This window comes from Tilletiaria anomala (assembly GCF_000711695.1).
Source record: "Tilletiaria anomala UBC 951 chromosome Unknown K437scaffold_117, whole genome shotgun sequence".
Classification (NCBI taxonomy): domain Eukaryota; kingdom Fungi; phylum Basidiomycota; class Exobasidiomycetes; order Georgefischeriales; family Tilletiariaceae; genus Tilletiaria; species Tilletiaria anomala.
Genome location: NW_013546905.1, coordinates 1 through 21980, shown reverse-complemented (window position 1 = coordinate 21980; position 21980 = coordinate 1). Strand labels below are relative to the sequence as shown.

Sequence of the window (21980 nt, the reverse complement as noted above, 5' to 3'; positions counted from 1 at the left end):
TGGTATCGGATGAAGTGCCTTGGGTATTCAAGCTGTTTGTTAGATGTAGAAAACATGTTGGCTACATGTGCTAGAGTAAAATGACTTAAGAGTATTGCTACAGAGATGGATGCTGACGGGAATGGTGAGACGCAATGTGGCATGTGCGCCAATGGATGGCGAGCAGGCCCGCGCGTGCAATTGCGAGTTTGGGTATGCGAGTACTTGATACGAGCCCGGACGTTCTGGCCTTCAGTATAGCGACGGCCGGAGCCTGTCTGACATGGCACGCGCCGCAAAGAAACTCTCTTCATGCTCTGCAATTGGCTCGGGCGACGGCGACAAGATCTGCGACAGCCGCTTGGCAGACCGGATGTCGCTCTCGCCACTGGCAGTGGCGGCCAGGCTGCCAAGCTTGCCAGCGACTGCCGCGGCATCCTGTGGCGTCGGCGGCTGGATGACGACGCGAACGCGAGGCGGCGGAGCCGGCGTCCAAGCGGAAGCCGAAGAGTAGGACGCATCAAGGTCCAGAGCCCGGAGCGTGCTCGCACTGTTGTGCTGAGGCAGATGGCGCTGCTGAGCGCCGTGGCCTGTGACGGAAGCATGTTCGAAGGCCTTGTCGAACGGCGACGACACCGAGCTGCCCGACGGGCTCAGAGATGGTGCTGGGCTGGAGTATGCCCAGTCAAAATCGAGCGGGCTCTGACTGAATGCTTCCGGCGTGGGAGCATGGGCAAGAGAAGGTGAGCTGGCATTGTTGAAATGCATGGCGCGGAACGAGTCCATGCTGGGGCGGGCCTGCATCGGTCTTTCTCCAGAGAAATGCTTTTGAGAGGCAGAAGATGTACACGGCGGTGCCCAGACCGTCGTCGGCGACCACGGCATGGATGGCGAGCGAGGCTTGGGTTCATCGACGGTGCCCATGCGCGAATCGAACGTAGTGACGTAAGGTGGTGCTGAACGAGGAACGACGTAATCGTAAGCTTGGTGAAGCGGCACCCCAGCCGAGGCGGATGCTTGCAGGGCCGAGGCTGCCTCGCGTTCCCTCCGGCGCGCCAACCTGCGGCGCTTTTCTTGACTCATCCGAGCCCTACCCTTCCGACGCGGTGCCTCGTCCGTCTCACCTAGCGAACCGTCGGCAGGCTCCGAGCTGGGCATAAGGTCTTCTGACAATGCGTGGTCGGCGCTGGCTCTTCGCTCGGCCATCGGGTCCCAGACGAGCATATTATTCTTGTCGCCCACTGGGACGGAGCGACGTCGGGACGAAGGGATGGGGAGTCGAAGCTGAGCATCCACAATTTGTAACTCTTTTTCGAAGCCATCTGTCAGATCTTCAAGATCGAGAGCCGAAAGAGCTACTTCTGTGGCTACTTGCGCGGCATGGTGATTGATATCTTGCTTGGGTGCTGGCCTAGACATCACTGAGGAGGCGAAGGTCGAAGACCGTGAGAAAGTAGGCGAGAACTGCGGCGACTTTTCTGGAGGTGATGATGATGAATGAGGCACCTGCTCCGCGAACTGTTTCGATATGCTAGCAGGGGAAGGAGGGAGCGCGTGTGGTACTGAGAAAGGAGACGGAAAGCCTGGACCACTGGAAGGAGGCAGGAGAGATGTCGGCGTGTTGGGAAGCGAGTGGAATGTCTGCTCCAGGTTGAGCAAGCCGACCGGATTCAAGTTCGGCCTGCCTGAGAAGGCTGGTGCCGCTGTGGCTGGCCCAAGTGCGAAAGTAGTGCTTGACGAGCGATCAACGAGCTTGAGCGAGCTCGGCGGCCGCCGCTTCATCTGCTTGCGATTATGCAGTGCCTCTGTCAAGGACGGGAAGACAAACATGCCATCCACAGGACCTGATCCGACCGACGGTGAAGACATCACGCTGGCTGGTTCGATCGACGGCGAGGATGGTCCCCTTGAGTCGAGTCTCCGTTGCCAAAGCGACTGCTGACTCGCGCGGGGGACGCTGAATGGGCCTGGCTGGGCTGCTGAGCCCGAAATGACGGCAGAAGACATGACGAAAGCGGACGAAGCCGAGATGAGGGCGTGAGATGCTGAGAAGGTGTCGGCAGCGCTTGCCAGAACCATCGTCAACTGCGCCTGGAAAGTCAGACTTTTAAACCTGACGGAGAGCTTGCAAGATGCGAAGAGAAGAGAGACTGACGAAGAGTGAGAAGGACGAACGTTTGCGTGACCGGAGCTATTAGTAACTCGATAAGGATCAAGTCATGTGGAGTATATACGTCGAGCTTCCTTTTGTGTTACTTGAGGAATCACCCTTATCGAACGCTGCGTGCGTTGGCGTCTGGCGACGGAGGAAGAGTAATGGGGCACAAGCGGTGCGTGTGGAAGGCTGGCGGTGACGGTGATGGTTGCCTCGCCTTGATCGCATTCACTGGCTGCCTGCAATGCACAATCCACGGGTTGCGAATGGTGACGCTGATGTCGGGTGGCGCTTGCTTTGTGTGTCGTAGACTGTCGTTCTGCACAGTAGTTGCACAGTATGTACATTAACTGAAGTCAAAGCGGTTCTTCTACGACACATTTGTGAGTTGCAAGACATAACCCGTACGAGGTGTCTCCGTCAGCGGTCAATAGTCCATGACCAAAGGCGCGTGACAGGCTGGCATGAATCTTGGTAAGGCTGAGCTGAATGAGCGACTTCGAAAGCACGAAGCTAGTGCCAGGCTTAGTACGGAGCCCGCTTGCAACGTGTCAGAGCAAGAAAGTTGACATTTGCAGAATCTCAACTGGGTCCAGCGGCCAGGGAGAGCGGCGGCCCCTTCTTGGGATCAACTGCAGAATTGGTCAGAAGACTAAGACTCCCGAGACGCTGACCATTACCTGAGATCTGGAGAGTGTGGGGAGGTATTGGACTGGTGCGGTGATCAGCGGGGCGATGTGGAAGGTGAGCAACCGGAGAGGGAGGGGAGTGTATGATAGGCAACATTGCTGCTGACCAAAGCTGGCACATCAACCAAACGCCAGAGCAAGCAAGACTGTGTTCAGCAGCAAAGGCCTCCCAAGTCTCACGTCCACACAAAGGTCGGGGTCCAAAAAGTGTCCAAAAGTATGTTTGTCTGCTTTTCGCGCTGAACAGAACAGACATCAAGCCCACACTTTCGAATCACGCCCGTGCGACACCGAGCGACTAGCATGATTGTATTAGGTCGAAGCAGTGTCGAGAATCGAGATGCCACACCGAACAGATTCCTGTTCGCCACCTGAAGTGCCAAATGCACTGTATTCTGCGTTCAAAGACAGCCGAAAAGCTGCAAACGTACAGGAGTAATCGAGTTGTGACGCTGGGACCAGGGGGTCGTGACGAGATCAGGCGAGACGAGCTCCGTGTTCATAGACTTCCACAGACCAGGGAAGTGCCAGGGATTGTCTCAGCAAAGCATCTGCCACACTTGCTTGCGAATCGAGTTCGGAGCCGCCCTCCGCGTTAAGTGTGGAGACTGTAGTCTACTCAACTGGACGTGCATGTGGCATGTGCATCGTGCAGCATGTTGCCTAGGGTGTAGGACTGCAGGTGGACGCTGGACAGTCCTGAACTGTGCAAACTCTGAGAACCTCTTCTAAACATACCGCCTCCCCCTGCAGGCCGCAGGACAAGATGCTGAATGACTGGAGACTGCCAGAGGATCGAGTGGAGGAAGGTCAGGTCAGAAGGGGCAGCGTGCATACATACATACACCAGGGAGAGAGAGCGAGCAGCGCTAGTATGCTTTACAGAGCCACGGAGGGAGCTTAGCAGCAAGAGTAACGGACCATCGCCAAATATGTGGCTGGCCTGCATCCAGAAGCAAGGGCGCGCAGAAGCAGCGACCGAGAAAAGAGGAGGCGCTGGTTTCTGCCTATAACGGTCCTGGCTCCTGACTCCTGCAGCCCAAGGCCTTTGGAATGCGGAGAGCTGGCGGGCGGAATTGGCTCACGTAATGACTCCACCATCACCAACCCTATTTGGCCACAGACCTGGTTCCTCCATCGGTGACGTCATCTACAGGGCTCGGCAACTAATCGGCGTCTTCTCAGCTCTATGTCCGTTTCTCTTCGTCATTGCTGAGCGATGTGATGATGTGGTGTATGATGCCTCTCATCCACGAGAAAGCTTTTCGCGATGCTCCGTTTGACAAACCCAGGGGGCCGCAACTGCAACTCCACCCCATCCCATTCTTCCAGAGGGTCGGAACACAACCTTCGCGAAGCATCGCCGACCATACCCCAGAAGCGACTCCAGCGCACGATCCACCCTGGGTGTTGACGTATAAATATAGGCCCGCCGCTCATCATGCTGTCCGCAAGGTCTGCCCGAACCGCAGCCAAACCAGTCACGCTCGCAACTCGCACTTCCGTGGCATTCTCCTCATCCAGAAATAGCAGCAGCATTGCCAGGCCTTTGGCAAACCAGCGCCGTCATCATGGCGTCACCATCCCAAAGCACACGGCAGCGGCAGCAGCAGGAACGCCTCGCTTGTTCCACAGCAGCGCTAAAGCCATGGGTGGCATTCACGAAGACGTCTCCCCCGACCAGTTCAAGCAGCTCGTCCTCACCGAGGGCGGCGCAGAGACGGAGACGGTCCTGGTAGAGTGAGCCCTGCATCTCTCCCGTCATCATGGACCTGACACTGACTTGCGCCCTTCTCCCACCACGCCACCAAAAATAAAAACTGCATTGTGGCACAGCTTCTTTGCAACCTGGTGTCACCCATGCAAGCTGCTCGCTCCCACCCTCCACAGGATCGCAAGGGACCCGGAATCACAAGTGACACTCGTTTCAGTAGACATAGATAAGTATCAGGAGCTCGCTGGCGCGTTCCGCATTTCCGCCGTGCCCACCGTCATTGGCTTCCACAAGGGCAAGCGCGTCAAGCAATTCAGTGGTTTCCTGTCAGAGGATGTGATAAGGCAATTCATCGCAGCGGTCAAAGAATGATGCGTGCGACCAACCTCAAGAGCAAAACCTAATGCTTTGTCTAACGTTGTTGTACTCTTAGCTGGGCTCGCTCTAAATGGGTGTTCTCATACATCTCTCATTCTCCATCTTTGCGCACCCACTTGCTTGCAAATACGAGGTACACTAACTGCATGTACGCTGACGAACATGCAAGCCCCTTTTGATCGCTCTCGCAGCTCTCGATTTCATCAAAATTGAGTGCGATGCATCGTCTTGTAAGCGTAACTCTGGCTGAGTGCCTGGTCTCCGATCGAAGACTTGCGCGCATGGCGCGCCCCCTTCCTGCTCGGCATCGCAATCTCCTTGGCCGTACTGCTAGCGCTGCTCCCCATCTGCTTGTCCACAGGCGATGAAGGAGCGAGGAGTGACGTCGAAGCGTGAGCGGAGGTCGAAGGGGACGTCGAGAAAGACGTGTTTGTCAACGTGGACGAGCTCTGAGCTCCAGTTGCTTCTCCTGCTGCGCCTGTGCGCGAGAGGCCCAGGATGGCCAAGCTGGCTGTCGGCCGCAACGAAGCGAGCGAAGGGAAGAAAGAAGCGGTCGAGCTGGACGGCGCCTTGCTGCCGTCGGTGCTACTGCTGCTCGAGGTGTTCACAGCGTCTCCACCTCGCTTGCCTTCGCTAGCGCTTGGACCAAAGCCGCTGAAGATACCTGTCGTAGACGCCGAGTCCTCCGACAACGCCGGCGAGTCCGTCCTCGCCACTTCGTCGGCCCGGATGGCCCGTGCGGTGGCATGTGCACCAGAGGAAGAGACTTGCAATGCCAAGCTAGACGCGGTGATCAGGCGCGAGATGGGCGAGGGCCTGGTTGCTGTTGCAGCTGCGCTAGCGGCAAGCGTGGCTGATGTGCCTGAGGCACTCGCATCACCGTGTTCCACAAAGGTTGAGTGGATGCTCGAGTCAGAAAGACCACGAGGCCGCAAGGTCCGCTCCAGCAGCGCCCCTCTAAACCCATCATCATCTGCTCTTGAGCCACCATGCCCCGACCTGCCGTGGTGCAAGCTGACCTCGTCGTCATCGACGATACGCGACAGAGGGCGCTGCATCGGCCCACCTCGATTTGGAATCAAGCCCGCTCCGAGCCTAGCGTTCGCTGAGAGCGCTGCGCTTGCGCTCGTACCTGCGCTGCTCGCTTCTCGCCTGTCCACTAGGTCCCACCCGCCCGCAGTCGGGCTGGAGAGGGCGACAGAGCCCGCGAAGAGGCCGCTGAGGTTGCGCGACTGGACGCGCGTCAGCGACTTGCGGCCGAGATTCGGATTGGGGCGCAGCCGCGGCTGATTGAGTGACGTCGGATCGGATGGGTCGGTCGATCCTGAAGGGGATGAGGCAGCAGCCTCGTTCGCTGGCGCGCTGTTCGCGGCAACGGCAACGGCAACGGCTGTGGTAGAGACAACAGATGCCTCGGCACGCGGCGCAGCTCGTACGGAAGCGCCGCCGCGCAATGTCACGGCCCTGGTTGCAAAAGATTGGGTAGCAGCCAGCGGAGAGTTCGCGGCGGCGCGCTCGATTTCTCCTGTTGAGGCACCTTGCAACCCGGACCCGGCAGACAAGGTAGTGTTGCCTGCCTTACCCGCGACCCCAGCGCCAGCACTAGCACTTCCACCACCGCCGAGAGGTGCCGAGGCACCCGCCCACATCTTGCTGAGCCACTCAGCTCCAGGCAACAGGCCTCTCTCTTCCATGGGTTCGAGACCAAGGTGTTCCTGCAGCAACTTGGCCGCGTGACTCGGCTGTAGATGTACTTCATTGACGCACGTCCTCAGTCTGCCGATCTCAACGAATAGATCCTTGAACGTCTTGATCAGCGCAAAAAACTCTCTGCGCGCAAGCAAGCTCTCCGACGAGCCACTGCCGCCATCTGCTTTGTTGTTGCTGCCACTGGTCGTGCTGGATCCGCAGTCCTCCCTCTCCTTATCTTTCTCCTTGTCCCTCGTTCGTGCCTCCTGCTCCACAAGGCGGCGGAAGTGCTCGCGCAATCCCTCGACATCGCGCATGATCGAGTTAAGCGTCGTGCGCGCCAGATGTCCGACGTCGCCTGTCAAGTGCTGGCGCTGCAAGCGCCGACTGAGCGTATTGACGTCGGCGGTGGAGAGGCGCGTGAAAAGGCGCTGCACAGAGTCGAGCAGGTTGCTCAGCTGCTGCGTGCGCGTGTCTTTCTCTCCACTGCGAGGGAGGAGAGAGCCCTTGCGGGAGAGCTGCGAGGACAAGTCGGACAGCGCCTGCGTCTGCGCTGGAGCAGGAGAGGCAGCAGCTGCAGCAACACCAGTACCTGCTGCATATTCTGAGTCGTCGTCGCCACCTTCCTTCTCCTTGGTTGAGCTGCGGTCGCTTGCATTGGACGCCAGTGTTGGCGCTCTCGGCATATCGGGCAGCAAGGAAGTGCGACTGGGCGGTGACACGAGCAGTGCCGGCTTTGGACTGTCCGTCCTTTTCTGCTGCTGCTGCTGACCAACCGCACTTGACACGGTATGGGCAGTAGCCGCGGCAGCCATCAGTTCATCTCCAAGCGGTGCACTGTCGTTGTATGCGGTCGCAGCAGGCGAATACACAGTGGTAGGCGAAGCGACGCTGGCTGAAGTCGCCAAGTTGAGGCTGCGTCGATGAGCGCCGTGCGTGGATCCAAATGAGCGTGGCATCTGTGCCTCCTTGAGCACGGCGGTCTCTTCGTTCTTGGCCTCGAGCATCTCTTTCAGATAGCGATTCTCTTCCTTGAGAGATTCGCTCTCCTGTACTAACATCTGCAGCATTTCCTGGTATGCATCCTCAGTCGCTTCCATTTCTGCTCGCATAACCTTTGCGCCACCGCTGCCACGAACATCTGCACCCATGCGCAGGCGCTCCTTTGCGCGCTCTATTGCGTCGCTGCCGACATCTACTGGCCGGTCCCTGCGGCTGAGCACCTCGAGCTCTTCCACCTTGCGCTTCAGCTGCTCGACAAGCTCTTCATTGCGCCTGCCGATGCGCTTAGCGAGCGAAGTGCTTGCCTCTTCGCGTTTGCGCATGGCGATGCTCTCTTGCCGGACATCTTCGAGCTCCTTGCTGAGCTTTTCGGCTCTCGCCACGGTGAGCGCGCACTTGGCATGCTCTTTTCGCGTTTTGGAAAGTGCATTGCGGACTTCGTCGAGTTCATGCAGCAGAATGCGGTTGGACGAGTCGGCTGCTTCCAGGTTCAAGTTGGATTGCGCAAGTTGGCGTTGCAGCGAGGAGGACTCTTTGATGCTGGAGGACAGCTTACTCATCAGAGCATCGCGCTGCGCACCGTAGTCTGTTTCGATTTTGGCGGAGCGCGCTACAGCTTCGTCATGCTTCTTGAGCAGCGCCTGGCCAATCTCTGCAATTCAGCGTTGTCAAGCGTTCAGAGAAGCGGAAAAGGGGGAGAGAGGAGGGGAGAGCCGCTCACCTGCTGCCAGTCGTAGATCCTCTTGCATATCAGACCACTCTCTTGCAGCTCTTGTAGCACGTGGACAGTCTTCTTTGTCGCAGCAGCACGTACAATATGGCCAAGAATCCTCATTGTCCTCTTCTGTACCGCTACCGACCCCACCACCACCGTCGGCAAAGCCGCCAGGGGCGATGCTGCCTAAGTTGCGCCTCTCCTTTCTGCGTGCACGTTTGGCAAGGTGTGGAATGAGGAAAGCAGAGCCAGAGCCGGCATTGTGCTTCGCATCACGCCCTGCTGCTCCGGCATCGGAGTGAAAGCTGCTGGATGCTGCGTCGTCCCAGTAGGCGGCGGAAGCAGGCCGCGATGGGCGATGGAGGCTGGCCGTCGCGCTGGAGCCTAGCGTGCTGGCGCTGGAGCTGCGTTCAGATAGCCTGACTGTCCGCGAACGAGTCCTTCCCGGGCTGTCCAAGGCGGGGGGACTGCTGCTACCGGAGCTGCTGCTGCTGGTGGCACGGCTGCGACTGCGAGGGCGAGCGCTGCCGGATGCTGATCGCAGGCTTGCGCCGGAGGATTTGATGCGGAGCGATGAATATGATGATCCGGACTGCCTGTTGTCATGGTACTCGTAGGAAGATCGGATGCTGCCGGTGCTGTGCTTGAGATCGTGCAGGACGCGGCTCAGCTCCTCGACGGTGGCGGCTCCGGGGATGGCGGCGGCGACGGCATGTTCCGACGAGGACAGATGGGCCGCCATGGCCCTGCACAAGGCAAGTGCGGGTGCCCGCAGTGCTGCGAGATGGATAACTGCGGTGACCAGCGGTACGGCAGACGGTGTGTGTCGCTTGAGGGATGTATGCAATGGGACACCCTATCTGATGAGACTCTGTTTGTTGTTGTTCCTGCTGGTGCTGGTGCTTTGGCTTGGCTTAGGCCATCGGCAACCTGTCCTCCGTCCACTTTTCGTCGGCGACTTTCTTCTCATATCGCTGAGAAGTCGCCGACCGACGGGGCGTGTGGCTTGTAGTGTGTTGTTGTTTGTGGTGCCCTTGAATCTCTCACATCATCTCCATCTGCATGCGCGCATCTCTGTAACGCTTCTGGGACCATCGTTTGTACGGCAGCACACAGCGTCTTGGCCTCGGCAGCAGTGCGCGCCCCTTGCCTGCCTGTATAACTGCCTCGCAACGTTTACCCTTCCCCCGGACTGTCACGCGAGACCTCGCGGGCCCCCCATACAGATCTCGCTGGCTGACGCCTCGCTCCCTCAGCCCATCGCATGACGTGCACGCCTCGGAAACGAGACAATGCCGCTACCGGACGAGTCCCCTCAGACAAAGGTTTCGGCACTCATCCAGAGATGGCAACAGCATGCGGATCAGAACGATGATGCCGCAGCGCCGGCGCCATCGCTGACGGCAACGACCACCGGAAGTGTGTCCAAGCTGCTGCTGCACCGTTCATCTTCGCTTAGATCCACCGCCAATGGCTCTCTGAGCACGGATAAGACTGCGCACCCGAATTGGCCTGCCAACGACGATGTATTTGGGAAAGACCCCAACCCAGATCTCGAGGCTGCAACCCCAAGCGCTGAGTCAAATCATCAGTCTGACCCTAACCAGAGCGGTGCTCGTTCAGCATGTACTTCCCCCGAAAATAAGGTGCGAGGCGAAGATTATGTACACTTGGCCTACCCCGTCATGCGAGACCGCACGAAGCGCGATGCTTCGCTCAATGGCGACGGTGATGCTATAGAGAGCAGAGGCGCAGGAAAGGAGACAATTCCAGTGCAAGCACAAGCCCAAGCACAGTCCTCTTCATCAATATCTGTATCATCACGTGCAAAGTCATATCCGTCCAAGCAGCAACCCGCAGCAGCTTCAGCAGGCAAGAAAAGCAGCACCACCCTCACGGCCTCGTGCGCCAGAGCCCACAGCGTGGGCAGCAACTCTGCTCGGTTGCGGAAAACTGCACCCGCCGTGGCTGCTAAGGAGGACGCGGCAACTATCGGCCGATCGTGCTCAGGAGGCAATATGCGACCGGCCGCGTCGACCAGCACGCCACCCAAAGCGCAGGCTCAGCCCGGCATCAGCACCAGCACAACCAAGAGTAGAAGTTGTAGCATCAACAGCATCCACAGCAGCAGCAGTAGCAGCAGCGTGCACGCCTCCACAGCAGCCAGCAGACAGCGCGCAAAGGAGACAATGATGGCCATGCAGCAAATCCGATCAAATACTTCGTCTTTGCAGCTTGGTTCTGCTGCTAGTGTTGCTGGTGAAAGGGTACCGTCCAAACGCATCAATTCGCATTCCTCGCACTCGAATGCGGCACATACTAAAAGCACATCTTGCACAAAGCCAAGTGCTCCCAAAGCACCTGGGAGGGCTTCATCCGGCGTAAAATCAGCCGCTACAGGCAAAAAAGCACTGCGCAGCAATAGCGGCAGCAGCAGCACTAGCAGTTCCCATTCCCCCCAAACAACCAAAATCATTCCCATGCATTCGCACTCAGCAACCTCAGATGCTAGCGCCAACAGCAAAGGACCAACAACAACAGGAGCAGGAGCAGCAGCTTCGGCGTCGGAGCCCTCGAATGACGTGGCAGCGGCAACAAGCGCGCACCCTGAGCTCAACCGTGCAACGGTTCCTGCATTGGTTGTAAAGGGCAGTCAGCCGCTAAAGTCGGCAGAAGTCAAGCTGGGCATCGACCCTACCAAAGCTGACACACAAGGTTGTGAAGAGACCGCTGTCAACGCTGAGTCAGCGAAAAGCACCACCTGAGCTAGAGCCGCCAGTGGCGAACCTGCAGATCGACAAATGACAAGCATTCACGAATCACATATCTGTTCGAGCACGCAAGATACCACCAAGTGCATCGATTCCCATACAAGCAAAATGGTCTCTCTAACGTCAGTCATTTCAGCTTCATATGATGGCACCATGATGGATTGTTGTATGATACGGTGAACCCGAATACATCGCAAAAGGTGAGTGCTCCTTCCTATCTTGCTTTTTTACAAGTTTCGCTTAGCGCTGGCGATCTCCGCATCAGACTTGAGCTCGACAGTCCAATAGACCGGCTGATCCGTCTGCAACTTAACGATGCCATCTTCGTTGGCCATATGGTTGGAAGTGGAGAGCAGCCCTCCCAGGTGCGTGCCAGTGTCCGCATCTGTGCAAAACACGAAACCAGGTCAGCGCTCTGCCTTGTTGGAACATCCCTCGGACTACGGATCAAGGCTCGGTTACTCACTCAAATTCCACCGGAGACCATTCGTCACTACGCGTGCCCCTCCATTCTGCACGCCGATGCCCAACGGAAGCACGCCACATGTCTTACCCATAACGCGCTGTGACATCTGCAAGTCGTGCTCGCCAGCCGGCAGCAACCACGTGACGCTGTCGTCGTTGACAACCCACGCCCGATTGCGCTTGCGCACCTTACCACCACGCTCTGCGCTGTCGGGGTCGTCAACGCCCTTGGGCGTTTCTACACCCTCGGCGAGCTGCCACAGCACATGCAGAGTGTGGCAAGTCTGATCGAAACGCCCAGATAATCCGCCGTAGATCAACAAATCCCCACGCAACCAGCCTCCTGACTCTTCCTCCATGTCCTCGGCTCGCTGGATCGATTTTTGCAAGTCAGTGGCATATTGTGATGGCCGCTGCACGATTTGAGTCCCCCTTTGCTCGAAGAATTGTCGCACCTCGGGTCGCAGGGAATCGAGGTCACCGACGATCTCATTCGGTGGAACAAATTGGCCCTTTTCGGACGGCGACATTGGAACAGGGCCAGCTTCTGCAAAATCGCGAAAGCCTCGAGATGACAGAGCATCGAACAGTCTGTTCGCCGCTCCATCAGCGCAAATTCTGTACACGGCTGCAAAGATGGGACGTCAGAAACTTGCTCACAGGGAAGGGAGGCACCTCTTGGTGCTTACCCCGGTGCCATAGACGTTCGAACATGCTCTCGTGGGCCCGAGGGATCGCTTGATTGACCATGACCAGAAAGTATGAGGGGTTCAGATCTTCAGGCGATAATATATTTGTTGGACTCCACCAGCCCAAGTATTTGCGAGGTGGCGAAAGTAGCCTCTTCTCGGCCCAAGGGCTCGCTTTCTCTGCAACCTTGGTTGCAATCATTTTTGCTCCAACACTATGCTCCCCTTGGCTTGGCGTTCCTTCTGCACTTGCTTTCTTTGCATCTGTAGCTGGGTTCCCCTCGCTGGGCAGCACGTCCGGCCGCCGAAAGGCAGGATCTTTCGTACCTTCAACCAAAGGTGCAGAAGTTGGGGCTAACGCGGATGTTCTGTGGGTTTCCGAGCCGGGGACTTGAGCGTGCACCATGTGGGGTCCGTGATCAACGAAGGGGCCATTTTCTTGGGGGTTTGCAGGCGGCCTCCCAGGAGGCGCCTGAATTGACGATGTCTCGGGCATTTCACGTGTCAGCATCGGTCGTGGCAGCAGTGGGTATTTGCCGTATCCCCTGGCCATAAGGGGAGGGTCGGATTCGCGGGAATGCCGTGACGCAGATTGATGGCGATCAAATATGTAATCCCGCGTCCGTGTGTGATCATGCGCAGAGTGTCAATCTCTTGTATGACTGGAAATATATGCGTTTGGGTCATGCCTAGCATGGGCTGATGAAGGTTCACTCCGATGAGTTGGTGGGACGGGGCACGAGGGTCGATCAAGCTCGACTGACGGGTTCTAATCTCTGAAACCAGAAGGGGAGCCAGCCGGAGACGCTGTTTTCAAAGATATTCTCTCGCCCAAGCGGCTGAGCAAATCAGAAGATACAGACTGAGTCAAGCTGGCTCTGGGCTGCCAATCGCTGGCGTTCGATTGTGCTTCAATGTGAATAGATGGTGACTTTTGCCGCAGCGAGGGTCTTCGTGGCTCTCGAAGTGCCTCCGTATGGCTTGTCGCCGGCTCTATTCGATATTTCAGAGCCGTGATAGATGATCTAAACGCTGAAGTGTGGGCTTCTGTTTGGCGATCTAAATAAGATGGCTCGGTCTCTCCTAGAGCGAGACTCCTTATGGAATTTACTAGCGATTCCTCCTGGGCGGCCCTATGGAGCTCGCCTGTCGGGCCACCGCGAAGGAGCTGCGCTCGAAGTAAAAATAGTGCTGCCTAATCGTGAATATCGTGAATGGTATTGCGCACTGCCCCAGCGGTCACGTCCACGTCATTCCCATCCATCGTAGGGTTCGGGGGCTATTGAGTAGGGTGGGTCTATGTGAAGCTGTGGCACTGGCCGCTCTTACCCTACATTCGAGGGCTGCTGTGGGCGTCGAGGGTCATGAGGGAGGCGTACATCCATTCTGTCCGATGTATCAAGAAACCAAATTGTGGATTAGTTTAGAATGTTGAGCCGGCGGGCGCACGCATGAGACATCGCACCCATTGCTATCATAGAGCTATGCTTGGATTTGGCACTGGGCTGCAAATACTGTTGACCAGGCGGGGAAATGGAGGCTCTCTCGACGACGGAAGCCGAAACGAAGCATGGCTACCTAGTTCCTTCCGCCCATATCTATCATGTTACTGAAGTCTCACTGTCCTTTTGAAGCAAGATGGCTTTAGGAGACTTTTGACATTCATCTTTTTTTCTCACAGCGTGCACATTCACCCTGCATTCGTGGCCTTGCGGCTTGCCTGTCGGATAGCTTACAGCCACAACGAAACTGCTGAGGGCCACAAGGAATGCCACGACCGTGTCCTTCGGACGGCTTCGCGGACTCGGACCGCAAATATCCCCCACTTTGATAACTGTCACTCTCGGATCTGCACTGCACAGTCTTGACGCCATGGCGCCCATGTCGGTCATAGAGCCCTGGGATCTCCCTGACTTTCCCTTTGACAAGGAACTCTCGGAAGACGAAAACTTTTTGGCTTGGGCGCAGGCGCTAGCTCGCTTCTCAGTCTCTCGCAAGGGTCACATGGGCGCCATCCTTGTCAGGCCACATCAGCAAGATGATGAGGTACCCAGCAATTGCATGCGCCCATTACCGCCCGCAGATGCAGGCAAGCGTTTCACGCCTGGCGCAATAAGAGAACGAGTCGTGGTCTATGCAAATAACACGCCACTTCTCTTCAACTCGAGCCCTAAGCAAGTGCAAGAGATCCACGCGGAGGCTTTGTGCATATCCAGAGCTGCCCGACTGGGACGTTGTACAGCCGGGTGCACGATTTACATAACCTTTCCGCCCTGCAATGAATGTTTCAAGTCCATCGTTGCAGCAGGCATCAAGAGGTGTGTGTATCGCAAGAACATCCGCTACCCGTCTGGCGAGGCGGTCTTGGCGACTGCAGCCGTTCATGGCATAGAGATGTGCGGGACGTCAGAACAACAGCGACCAGGTGTCTCCGACGAGCAATATCTTGTTTCGCTCTCGCAGGAGAAGGCAGCGGATGGCAAACGTGACGAACAGACCAAAGAATTCTGGGACTCAATAGGCGAGACAACAGTGGTCACTCGGAACAGGGTCAACGGATGGTGGACCAATTTCATGACGAGCAACAAAGCCGCTGTTAGGAACCTACAGGCCCATTTTGGCACCTCGGCAGCTCGTCGCCCTCAGAAAAAGTCGCTTCTCGCGACTGGCACATTGGGCCCCAACAGGAATTCGACAGGCAAGGACGATCGGCACGAGCCCTCAAATCAGGCAGATGCGCAAATCAGTCTAAACACAAAGGAGCAAGACACAGCGGGGGCCGCATGTGAAGATGACGATGATGATGCTTATATGAATGCTGTGGGGGAGGCGCAAGGAAAAGGGAAAAGGGCATCAGAGGAGGGCCTTCTACCGTCCACAAAACGGCCCAAGGAAACCTGACGCTGAGACATATTTGAATCAAGCAAGGAAACTCAAATGCTGTTGCACACCTCATTCGATCACGCCCCTCCGGATGCATCGCATTTGTTCCAAGTCTGCGCGCCACATGTATATCTGACATTACACTATACTTTCCAATTCCTTTGCAAACTGTAAGTTGAGTGCAATGATGCTCTTCTTTGGGATCTCGGTCTTGCTATAGTCGGGAGCCGCATTGGGGAAATGCACAGTTTGCGTTGTTGGATTGATGATCCACCCACGCTGCGTAAGGAAAGCATTAGCGTCAGTGTGCCGGTTTCGCATGAAGGTGAGAATACCGAGTCGGGCTCACTTCATTCGCAAAATTCATGACATCCTGCGCATTGTCGAAGAAGAGCAGCATCGCAGCATCGCGCAGTGGGAGACTGTCATAAGCCTTCTCTTCACATGAGGCGATTTCATGCCTGTAAAGAACGAAGAGTGGAGCCCATTCTGCTTAGTGCGCGCGTGCTTGATACTTTGACAATGCTGCTGCTGTGCTCACCGAATAGTGCCCATCAAGCTATCGACAAAGAACTTGTATTCTTCCCGGGGCGCTTCTTTCTGTGCACGCCACACCTTTGAATAACTGCCTTCCATCAGCCAGCGTTCCAAGTTGACTGGATGCTGCAAGTAAGGTGATTTTTGAACGAGATCTGAAGGCAGTGCTTCTAGAGCTGTATGGAACGATGCGATAGCGTTCGAAGAGAGCAACCGGAGAAGCGATAGTCCGAGCAAAGGCTCATGGTTGGTTGATGGCGGCAACTGGGAGCTGATGATGGAGGCATGCGCACGAGTCAGCAAAGATGACATAGGTTGGTTGCTACTAGGAAGCGAACTGACCTAAAGTCATTGTAGAAGGCCTTGAGCAAGTTCATGTATCGGTCGAAAGAATTGATGTCCTTTACTCGAATGCTGAAAAGCGCACCAACCTCGAGTACATCCCTGGCCATCACCAATGATTCCACATCTGCAGGAAGCTGTGCTCTTGACGCCCCATCGCTGGTGCCGCCCGCGGAAGTAGTGACTGAAAAGGAAGGCACCAGCAGGCCAGCTTCTGTCAGAGCAATTTTGAGCTTGGTCAGTTGAGATCGGACAGATGTTGTATCGGATGAATTTGACTGAAAGGTACGCAGGAGTTCTGCGTGTGCTTCCTTGAGATGCGCCGCCATCACGACTGCGTCCGTGTGATTGCGTGAGGCAGCACCAGCTGACGACGAAGTCTTTGCGATGGGGAGTTGGTAATTGTCCAATTCTTTGGCGACGGAAAGCGTGGGAGGCTGCTGATCGGGAGCTGTATCTTGTTTAGCTGACTCAGTGTCTGTGTTTCCACAACGCTGACGCTTGGCGCGCTGCTCTTGTTTCGGAAGGTCGGTGGCCTCTGTCTCCGGGACCTTTCTGCGTGGCATAGAGTGAAAAGAGGCGAATCAAAGTTGGCTGCACCCGTGTGCTGCCTTGGGATCTTGCGTCGACCTTTGTGCAAATGCGTCCCAGATGAAAAGAGCCAGACGTGCGATGGAGGGTTAGAGGGAGGTTGGTCAAGGCGACGTCTCCTTATGAGGCCCTACAGCAAGGGGGTGGTTCGCTTCGTCCGTTGGGTCTAGGGAGTCTGCGAGAACACTTGCTGAATATTCAGCAGCGCATACGTTGTCCTGGAGGGTGAGCCGCTACCTAAGTCGAAGTCTTCGATGGTATGTTATGACGGAGCGCTCGAGTGTTGAGTCCCGTGTTGGTTGAACGGTGAGTGCGGCAAGCAACACACGTCAGCCCCCTCTGCGAGGGCTAGAAGGCGAGCACTGCAGCTGTCTCTGCGCCATCCCTTTGATTCTCTCTGCCCCAGCAGTCCACACCGTTCAACTCTCACCTTTCGGACGCGTAGGACTTGAAGAGGGGGATTGCACCGAACGCGTCATAGTCAGCGGCCGGCCTTGAAGGAAATTCTAGACTGCTTGGGTACCTGTGTACTGTTGGCCAAAAAATCTTTTGCGTCTTGGTTGTCCATGCAAGATCTGGAGACGTTTGATCTCGAAAGCCTTGCAAAGTTGGACTGAGAGCACATTTGCGTTCTCTGATAACACCTTCACAGCATTAACTGGGCTCCAAAGGATAGCGGATTGACGGATCGCTCGCAGGAGCAGCACATCACAAAGGGTATCCACCTTTTAAAATCCTTGGCAAGATGGCAACTAGACTTGCGGCAGCGGCGCAGGCCACCAGCTCAAAGGGCAAGAGAAAGCTCAGGGAGGAGGATGAAGAGATCGCTGCTTCAACCACGCCGGCCCTACGGAAAAACAGGCAGCGCGTTCTTGTTCTTCCCTCACGCGGCGTCACCTCACAGATGCGCCACCTCATCAATGATATCGAATCGCTGCTGCCGCACTCGAAGAAGGGTACGTCGCATGAGCTGCAGTCTTTCTTTCTGTCGAAGAGAAATGAGATTTTAAGAATCCTCTTCACGTAGACTCCAAGCTCGACTCCAAGTCAAATCTGCACATCCTAAATGAGCTTGCCGAATTAAACAATTGCAATGTGAGAGCTCTACAATGATTGCTATTGCCTACAGTCTCTTGGTTGACGTGAGCCTCGCCGAAAGAACACACTCTACTTTGAAGCGAGAAAGCACACAGACCTGTACTTGTGGATGTCCAAGACTCCCAATGGCCCTTCTGTCAAGCTTCAAGTGCAGAACATTCACACGATGGACGAGCTCAAAATGACCGGCAATTGTCTCAAGGGTAGCCGGCATGTTGTCAGCTTTGACAAAGGATTCGATTTAGCTCCTCACACGATGCTCATGAAGGAACTTCTGACGCAGGTAGGCCAGATTCCAGGAGGGGCGGTGATAGATGACTATGGAACTGAATTTCATTTGTGCCTGCCATGCCAGATCTTTGCCGTTCCACGGACATCGCGGCGAACAAAACCATTCGTCGACCACGTACTATCCTTCTCCTACCTGGACGGGAAAATATGGTTCCGCAACTTTCAGATTACTGAATCATTGGCACACGAGAGCGCATCGGAGCTGGCAGCGGCAGCTCTTGAAAACGCGAAAGACCGTGCCTCCAAGTCGAAAAAGGGGAAAGATCAGAATGCTAAGCCGCCCACCCTGATTGAGATCGGTCCACGGTTCGTCATGGTCCCCATCAAAATTTTTGAAGGCAGCTTTGGAGGGGCGACGCTCTTTGACAACCCAGGTACGTGATGTGCCTTTTTCATCTTTTTTAGAATCCTGCTGGTGGGTGGTTCACCTGCTCACACGTTTGTCTCGCTTCCTGTTGCTCCAGAATACGTATCACCCAACGCAGTTCGGCATGCCATGCGCAGAAAGAAGGGAGAGAAGTTCACAGACAAGGTCAAGCAGCAGAACGCTCTCGAAGAGAAGCGAGCTGCCTTGCAGCTACCTGAGGATGAGCTTTCCAACCGTAAAGTCTTCGGCTAATGCCAGAGCGCATGCGCTGTTGGGGTCACAGATCCAATGATTTGTACTTTAAAGTGCAACAGTCACGCACGTGTACCCTATTTTCTCGATGACGAGAACCTCCCAACTGCATCGCGCTTTCCCTGAAATAGCCTGGGCCAAAAAAAGAGGATGAGTGCGCGGTGAAGGTTGGATGGTGGACTGTAATTCTTGCCCGTCCCTCCTACAGGCCTATACAAAGAGAAGGAAACGTCATGTTCAACACAGACATATCTTTGTCTCGGGGCCGCTGCACGCAAAGCTTCGCTACCCTCTGTGACTTCGTGTGAGGAGTGTGAATGGCACATTACCTACTGTTGACCCGCCGAATGCATGAGATCAAGTTGCAAAGGCTAAAAATCCCAGTATATTTATCGGGGACTTCTCGCCGACTGATTATTAGAAACACACGTGCGATTACGCATTATTTGGCATCCTCGCTCAAGCTCTCAAGCGGCACGAGGATTTTTATGTCACGATGGCCCGTGGACATGCAAATGTTGTCATGCTCCTGTTGCAAGCTGTCGGCCTGGTGCACACAGGAAACTGATGAACGCAAACTGGATGCAACCGAAGTAGCATCATATTTGACTTGCTATCATGCAAGGGGCGCTGCAGATGTCGCGCTAGTGGATATCACCAGCAATGAGCCGCTGCCACACGGTAATATCTCCTCTTCGCGTGCAACGCCATACATCCTTCGCGGCACCGCAATGACTCCGCAGTCAAGGCAGTCACAGCAACGATTCGGCCCACAATTCAGATCGTTGGACTGAGCAAATCCATGCTCAAAGACACTCAGACGGCAGTATGGACAATCCTACAGGCGGACGCAGGTCATGGCTGGTAAGGACTGTATCCGCCGTCTACGAACGACAGCGGAGGCCCTATCGCATGGCTGTGGTCGCTTTGTTTACCAACTTTGGCCAAGGCCTACAATCGGCGAGTATGTTCAAAGCCTACAATATCATTTGCCGGGTTTACGATGATCGCGTGCGGGAGAGCTTACCCAGCTTCACTACTCTCACATCCTCGCCAGAGTTGTCACTCAGCCGCATTGCAACTCTCAATGGGTTTCAGCACACCACTTCATGTATTCTCCAGGTATGCCAACCATTGGGGCGCTCTCTGCCCTGCTTCTCCTCGAACGTGTGACACACTTGACAGAACGGTTTGAGAGGAAGAGTCTACTCCTTGTCACGGTTCTCTTCGTGGCTGCAGGCTACTCTGCCTTTGAATCAGCATCCTCTTGCTACCGATTACAGCTGCCGTCATCCTCTTTATCGCTGTCATCATCTTGAAGGCCTCGCCAGGGACTCTACTTCGGGTCGCAATCCAGGAATGTGTCGTTGACACCAGAGAGGAGAGCGACATAGGCACACCTTGAGCTTTAACGAATGCTTCGGGTGATTGGCGCATTTCCATCAAGCGCATTACGCGGAGTCCTGGCAGCGGCAACGCACTCTGTCAGTGCTCCCTGTTACACAACCAATGCATTTTTGCGACAGCCTTGTTCTACACCTTGGCCCTTGTTCCAGAAAGCAAAACACGCAATCAAAGTATCATCTTTGAGCAGCTGACCTTGCCTGAAGGCGAAAGCGCAACAGCAGCAACAAACGAGACAGACGCACATTTCATCAGAAGCCAAGACGGTTCTGCCAGTTTCGTCACTTCAGGCCCGTGGTACGACTTTTTGCGACTCTGGGACTACTGCGACCCACAAAGGGCAATCTACGCGCAAGAAACGAGGACGCCGTTCGTAGGCGACGCGACAGGTGACGCCTCAACCTTGCGCTCGTCATTTTATTTGAAGAGTCATTTCAAGTCTTCCTTGTCCCACTCCTGCTGCTGTACAACGCCGACAATCTAGGCCTCGATGTGGTGCAGAATGGATATCTTGTCACCATCCTGTAAGGCTCACGCGCCGCTTTCCTCTCTTTCATCGTCCCACTGCCTTGGCCAAAGCTCGCCTAATGTTGAGGCGCCGAATTTCCCGCGGCTGAAGGAAACCAGCCAAGACCCAAAACGAGAGCGTCTGCTGCCGCACCAAGGGTCCGCTCCCCACGATCTACGGAACATTGATCGCAGTTTTGGAGAGGGCACCCGGCCTGAAGGGATACACACAGAGTCGAAACACACTGACGCCATGGACACTGGCCGCTTGGATATTTACACTATGCTCATCTCCTACAGATGGAACGCCGTCGGATTCAGCGTGATTGATCTGGCACACAGACTCTCTTGGCCGCTTTCGCAAGGGACATGTATTCAGTTGCTAGAGCTTGGCGCAGGCGCTATATCCATCCGCATAGCCTTTTTCTTCAATTCAGTCTCCTAGGAAACGGAGGCAGAGGCAGAGGCGTTGGCGGCTTGCCAGATGATCTCATTTGTATTCGCTACCATACCTCTTTTCAGTAATGTGGTCTATTCCTAAGGCTTATCTTTGCACTTGCCCGAGCTTCTGTGGGTGCTCGAAGCTTCATTCGCCTCATTTACCACGGTTGATACAATGCCGTTGTAAGCAGAGCAGGACTCCTTTGCATTGTAATGATGCATCGCTGACACTTTGCGCATTGTTCTGGCGCCAAGATACTGGTCCAATGTAGCATCTACTGAGCCCTAGCAGGACTCAGAGGACGAAGGTGCAGTCTGGGCTTGGCTCGAACATGCACTGTGGCGTAGGTGAGGCGTTTCTCAGACGAACCGTACTCACATTTAACGAACTATATAGCTATTTCCGAGGATGAAGACTCGCAGATGAGCGACGAGAACGTTGCGTCGCCAGTAGCTTTCTAGTGAAGTTGCGGCGGGAACGCAAGTTCAAGGAGGCACCAGATCCAGAATCACAGGGAGTTCCAGTGACGTTCGACTCCGGGAGTAATCACATGAAGGTGAATGATAAGCGGCTGAGAAATGGTTGTAAAGGCGTAAATGGAGATTGCTATGTCAAGGAAGTGGATAACAGACGCTTTCCCATGGGCTTGCAAGGAGGCTGCCCAGCTGAACCAGTTCAATCTCAAGGATCTCCGCTGGGAATGGATAACTTACACCGAAGTCTTGTACGACTCAGGCTCGGTGACGGACCTTATCGGTATTATGGTGGTCACTCAGGCGAAGCTGAAGACGATTTCGACGAGTAAATAGTCATCTTCCAGGACAGCAGCAATTAACTCACCCAAGTTCTCATCGACAAGCGGCACCAGTCCACAGTCGTTCCCTCTGGGAAGATGATATGCCTCAGCCTTCCGTATTACTCACATGAGCATCTTATTTTGGTCGCAATGAGCCACCCCTTCAATAGGCTATGAGCCCAAACCCCCCGTCTGACTTGAACACACAATAGGCTTGACGCAAA

The 21980-nt window shown here is 55.5% G+C and overlaps 8 protein-coding genes across 8 annotated transcripts; 4 read left to right on the top strand and 4 right to left on the bottom strand.

Annotated features, from left to right (window-relative positions):
* Positions 1-231: 231 nt before the first annotated feature.
* Positions 232-2058, bottom strand: K437DRAFT_270543 (uncharacterized protein; the record flags this gene model as incomplete). The annotated part of the gene is made up of 1 exon (XM_013385283.1): positions 232-2058. The coding sequence occupies one exon, from the start codon at positions 2056-2058 to the stop codon at positions 232-234; it is 1827 nt and encodes a 608-aa protein (XP_013240737.1).
* A 2042-nt stretch (positions 2059-4100) lies between these two features.
* K437DRAFT_276258 (thioredoxin-like protein) lies at positions 4101-5166 on the top strand. The gene is made up of 2 exons (XM_013385282.1): positions 4101-4563; positions 4660-5166. Exons 1-2 carry the CDS (start codon positions 4265-4267, stop codon positions 4907-4909), a joined length of 549 nt encoding a protein of 182 aa, XP_013240736.1. The 5' UTR covers positions 4101-4264; the 3' UTR covers positions 4910-5166.
* On the bottom strand, positions 4778-8589 carry K437DRAFT_22735 (uncharacterized protein). The gene is made up of 2 exons (XM_013385275.1): positions 8421-8589; positions 4778-8330 (listed from the first exon to the last, which is right to left on the bottom strand). Exon 2 carries the CDS (start codon positions 8164-8166, stop codon positions 5119-5121), a length of 3048 nt encoding a protein of 1015 aa, XP_013240729.1. The 5' UTR covers positions 8167-8330; positions 8421-8589; the 3' UTR covers positions 4778-5118.
* Positions 8590-9393: 804 nt separating this feature from the next.
* Positions 9394-11457, top strand: K437DRAFT_259372 (uncharacterized protein). The gene is made up of 2 exons (XM_013385281.1): positions 9394-11292; positions 11358-11457. The coding sequence occupies exon 1, from the start codon at positions 9614-9616 to the stop codon at positions 11084-11086; it is 1473 nt and encodes a 490-aa protein (XP_013240735.1). The 5' UTR covers positions 9394-9613; the 3' UTR covers positions 11087-11292; positions 11358-11457.
* Positions 11320-12189, bottom strand: K437DRAFT_228527 (thiamine pyrophosphokinase; the record flags this gene model as incomplete). Its single annotated transcript, XM_013385280.1, has 3 exons — positions 11320-11477; positions 11559-11736; positions 11800-12189. Coding segments are annotated over 3 exons (726 nt in total), but the record flags the coding sequence as incomplete, so codon positions are not given.
* Positions 12190-13685: 1496 nt separating this feature from the next.
* On the top strand, positions 13686-15295 carry K437DRAFT_259369 (uncharacterized protein). The gene has a single exon (XM_013385279.1). It carries the CDS (start codon positions 14119-14121, stop codon positions 15145-15147), a length of 1029 nt encoding a protein of 342 aa, XP_013240733.1. The 5' UTR covers positions 13686-14118; the 3' UTR covers positions 15148-15295.
* On the bottom strand, positions 15268-16337 carry K437DRAFT_228541 (proteasome 26S subunit; the record flags this gene model as incomplete). The annotated part of the gene is made up of 4 exons (XM_013385278.1): positions 15268-15408; positions 15479-15590; positions 15671-15937; positions 16009-16337. 4 exons carry the CDS (start codon positions 16335-16337, stop codon positions 15268-15270), a joined length of 849 nt encoding a protein of 282 aa, XP_013240732.1.
* An 864-nt stretch (positions 16338-17201) lies between these two features.
* K437DRAFT_259367 (Brix-domain-containing protein) lies at positions 17202-18687 on the top strand. The gene is made up of 5 exons (XM_013385277.1): positions 17202-17555; positions 17627-17694; positions 17759-17980; positions 18053-18362; positions 18453-18687. The coding sequence occupies exons 1-5, from the start codon at positions 17345-17347 to the stop codon at positions 18605-18607; spliced, it is 966 nt and encodes a 321-aa protein (XP_013240731.1). The 5' UTR covers positions 17202-17344; the 3' UTR covers positions 18608-18687.
* Positions 18688-21980: the final 3293 nt, after the last annotated feature.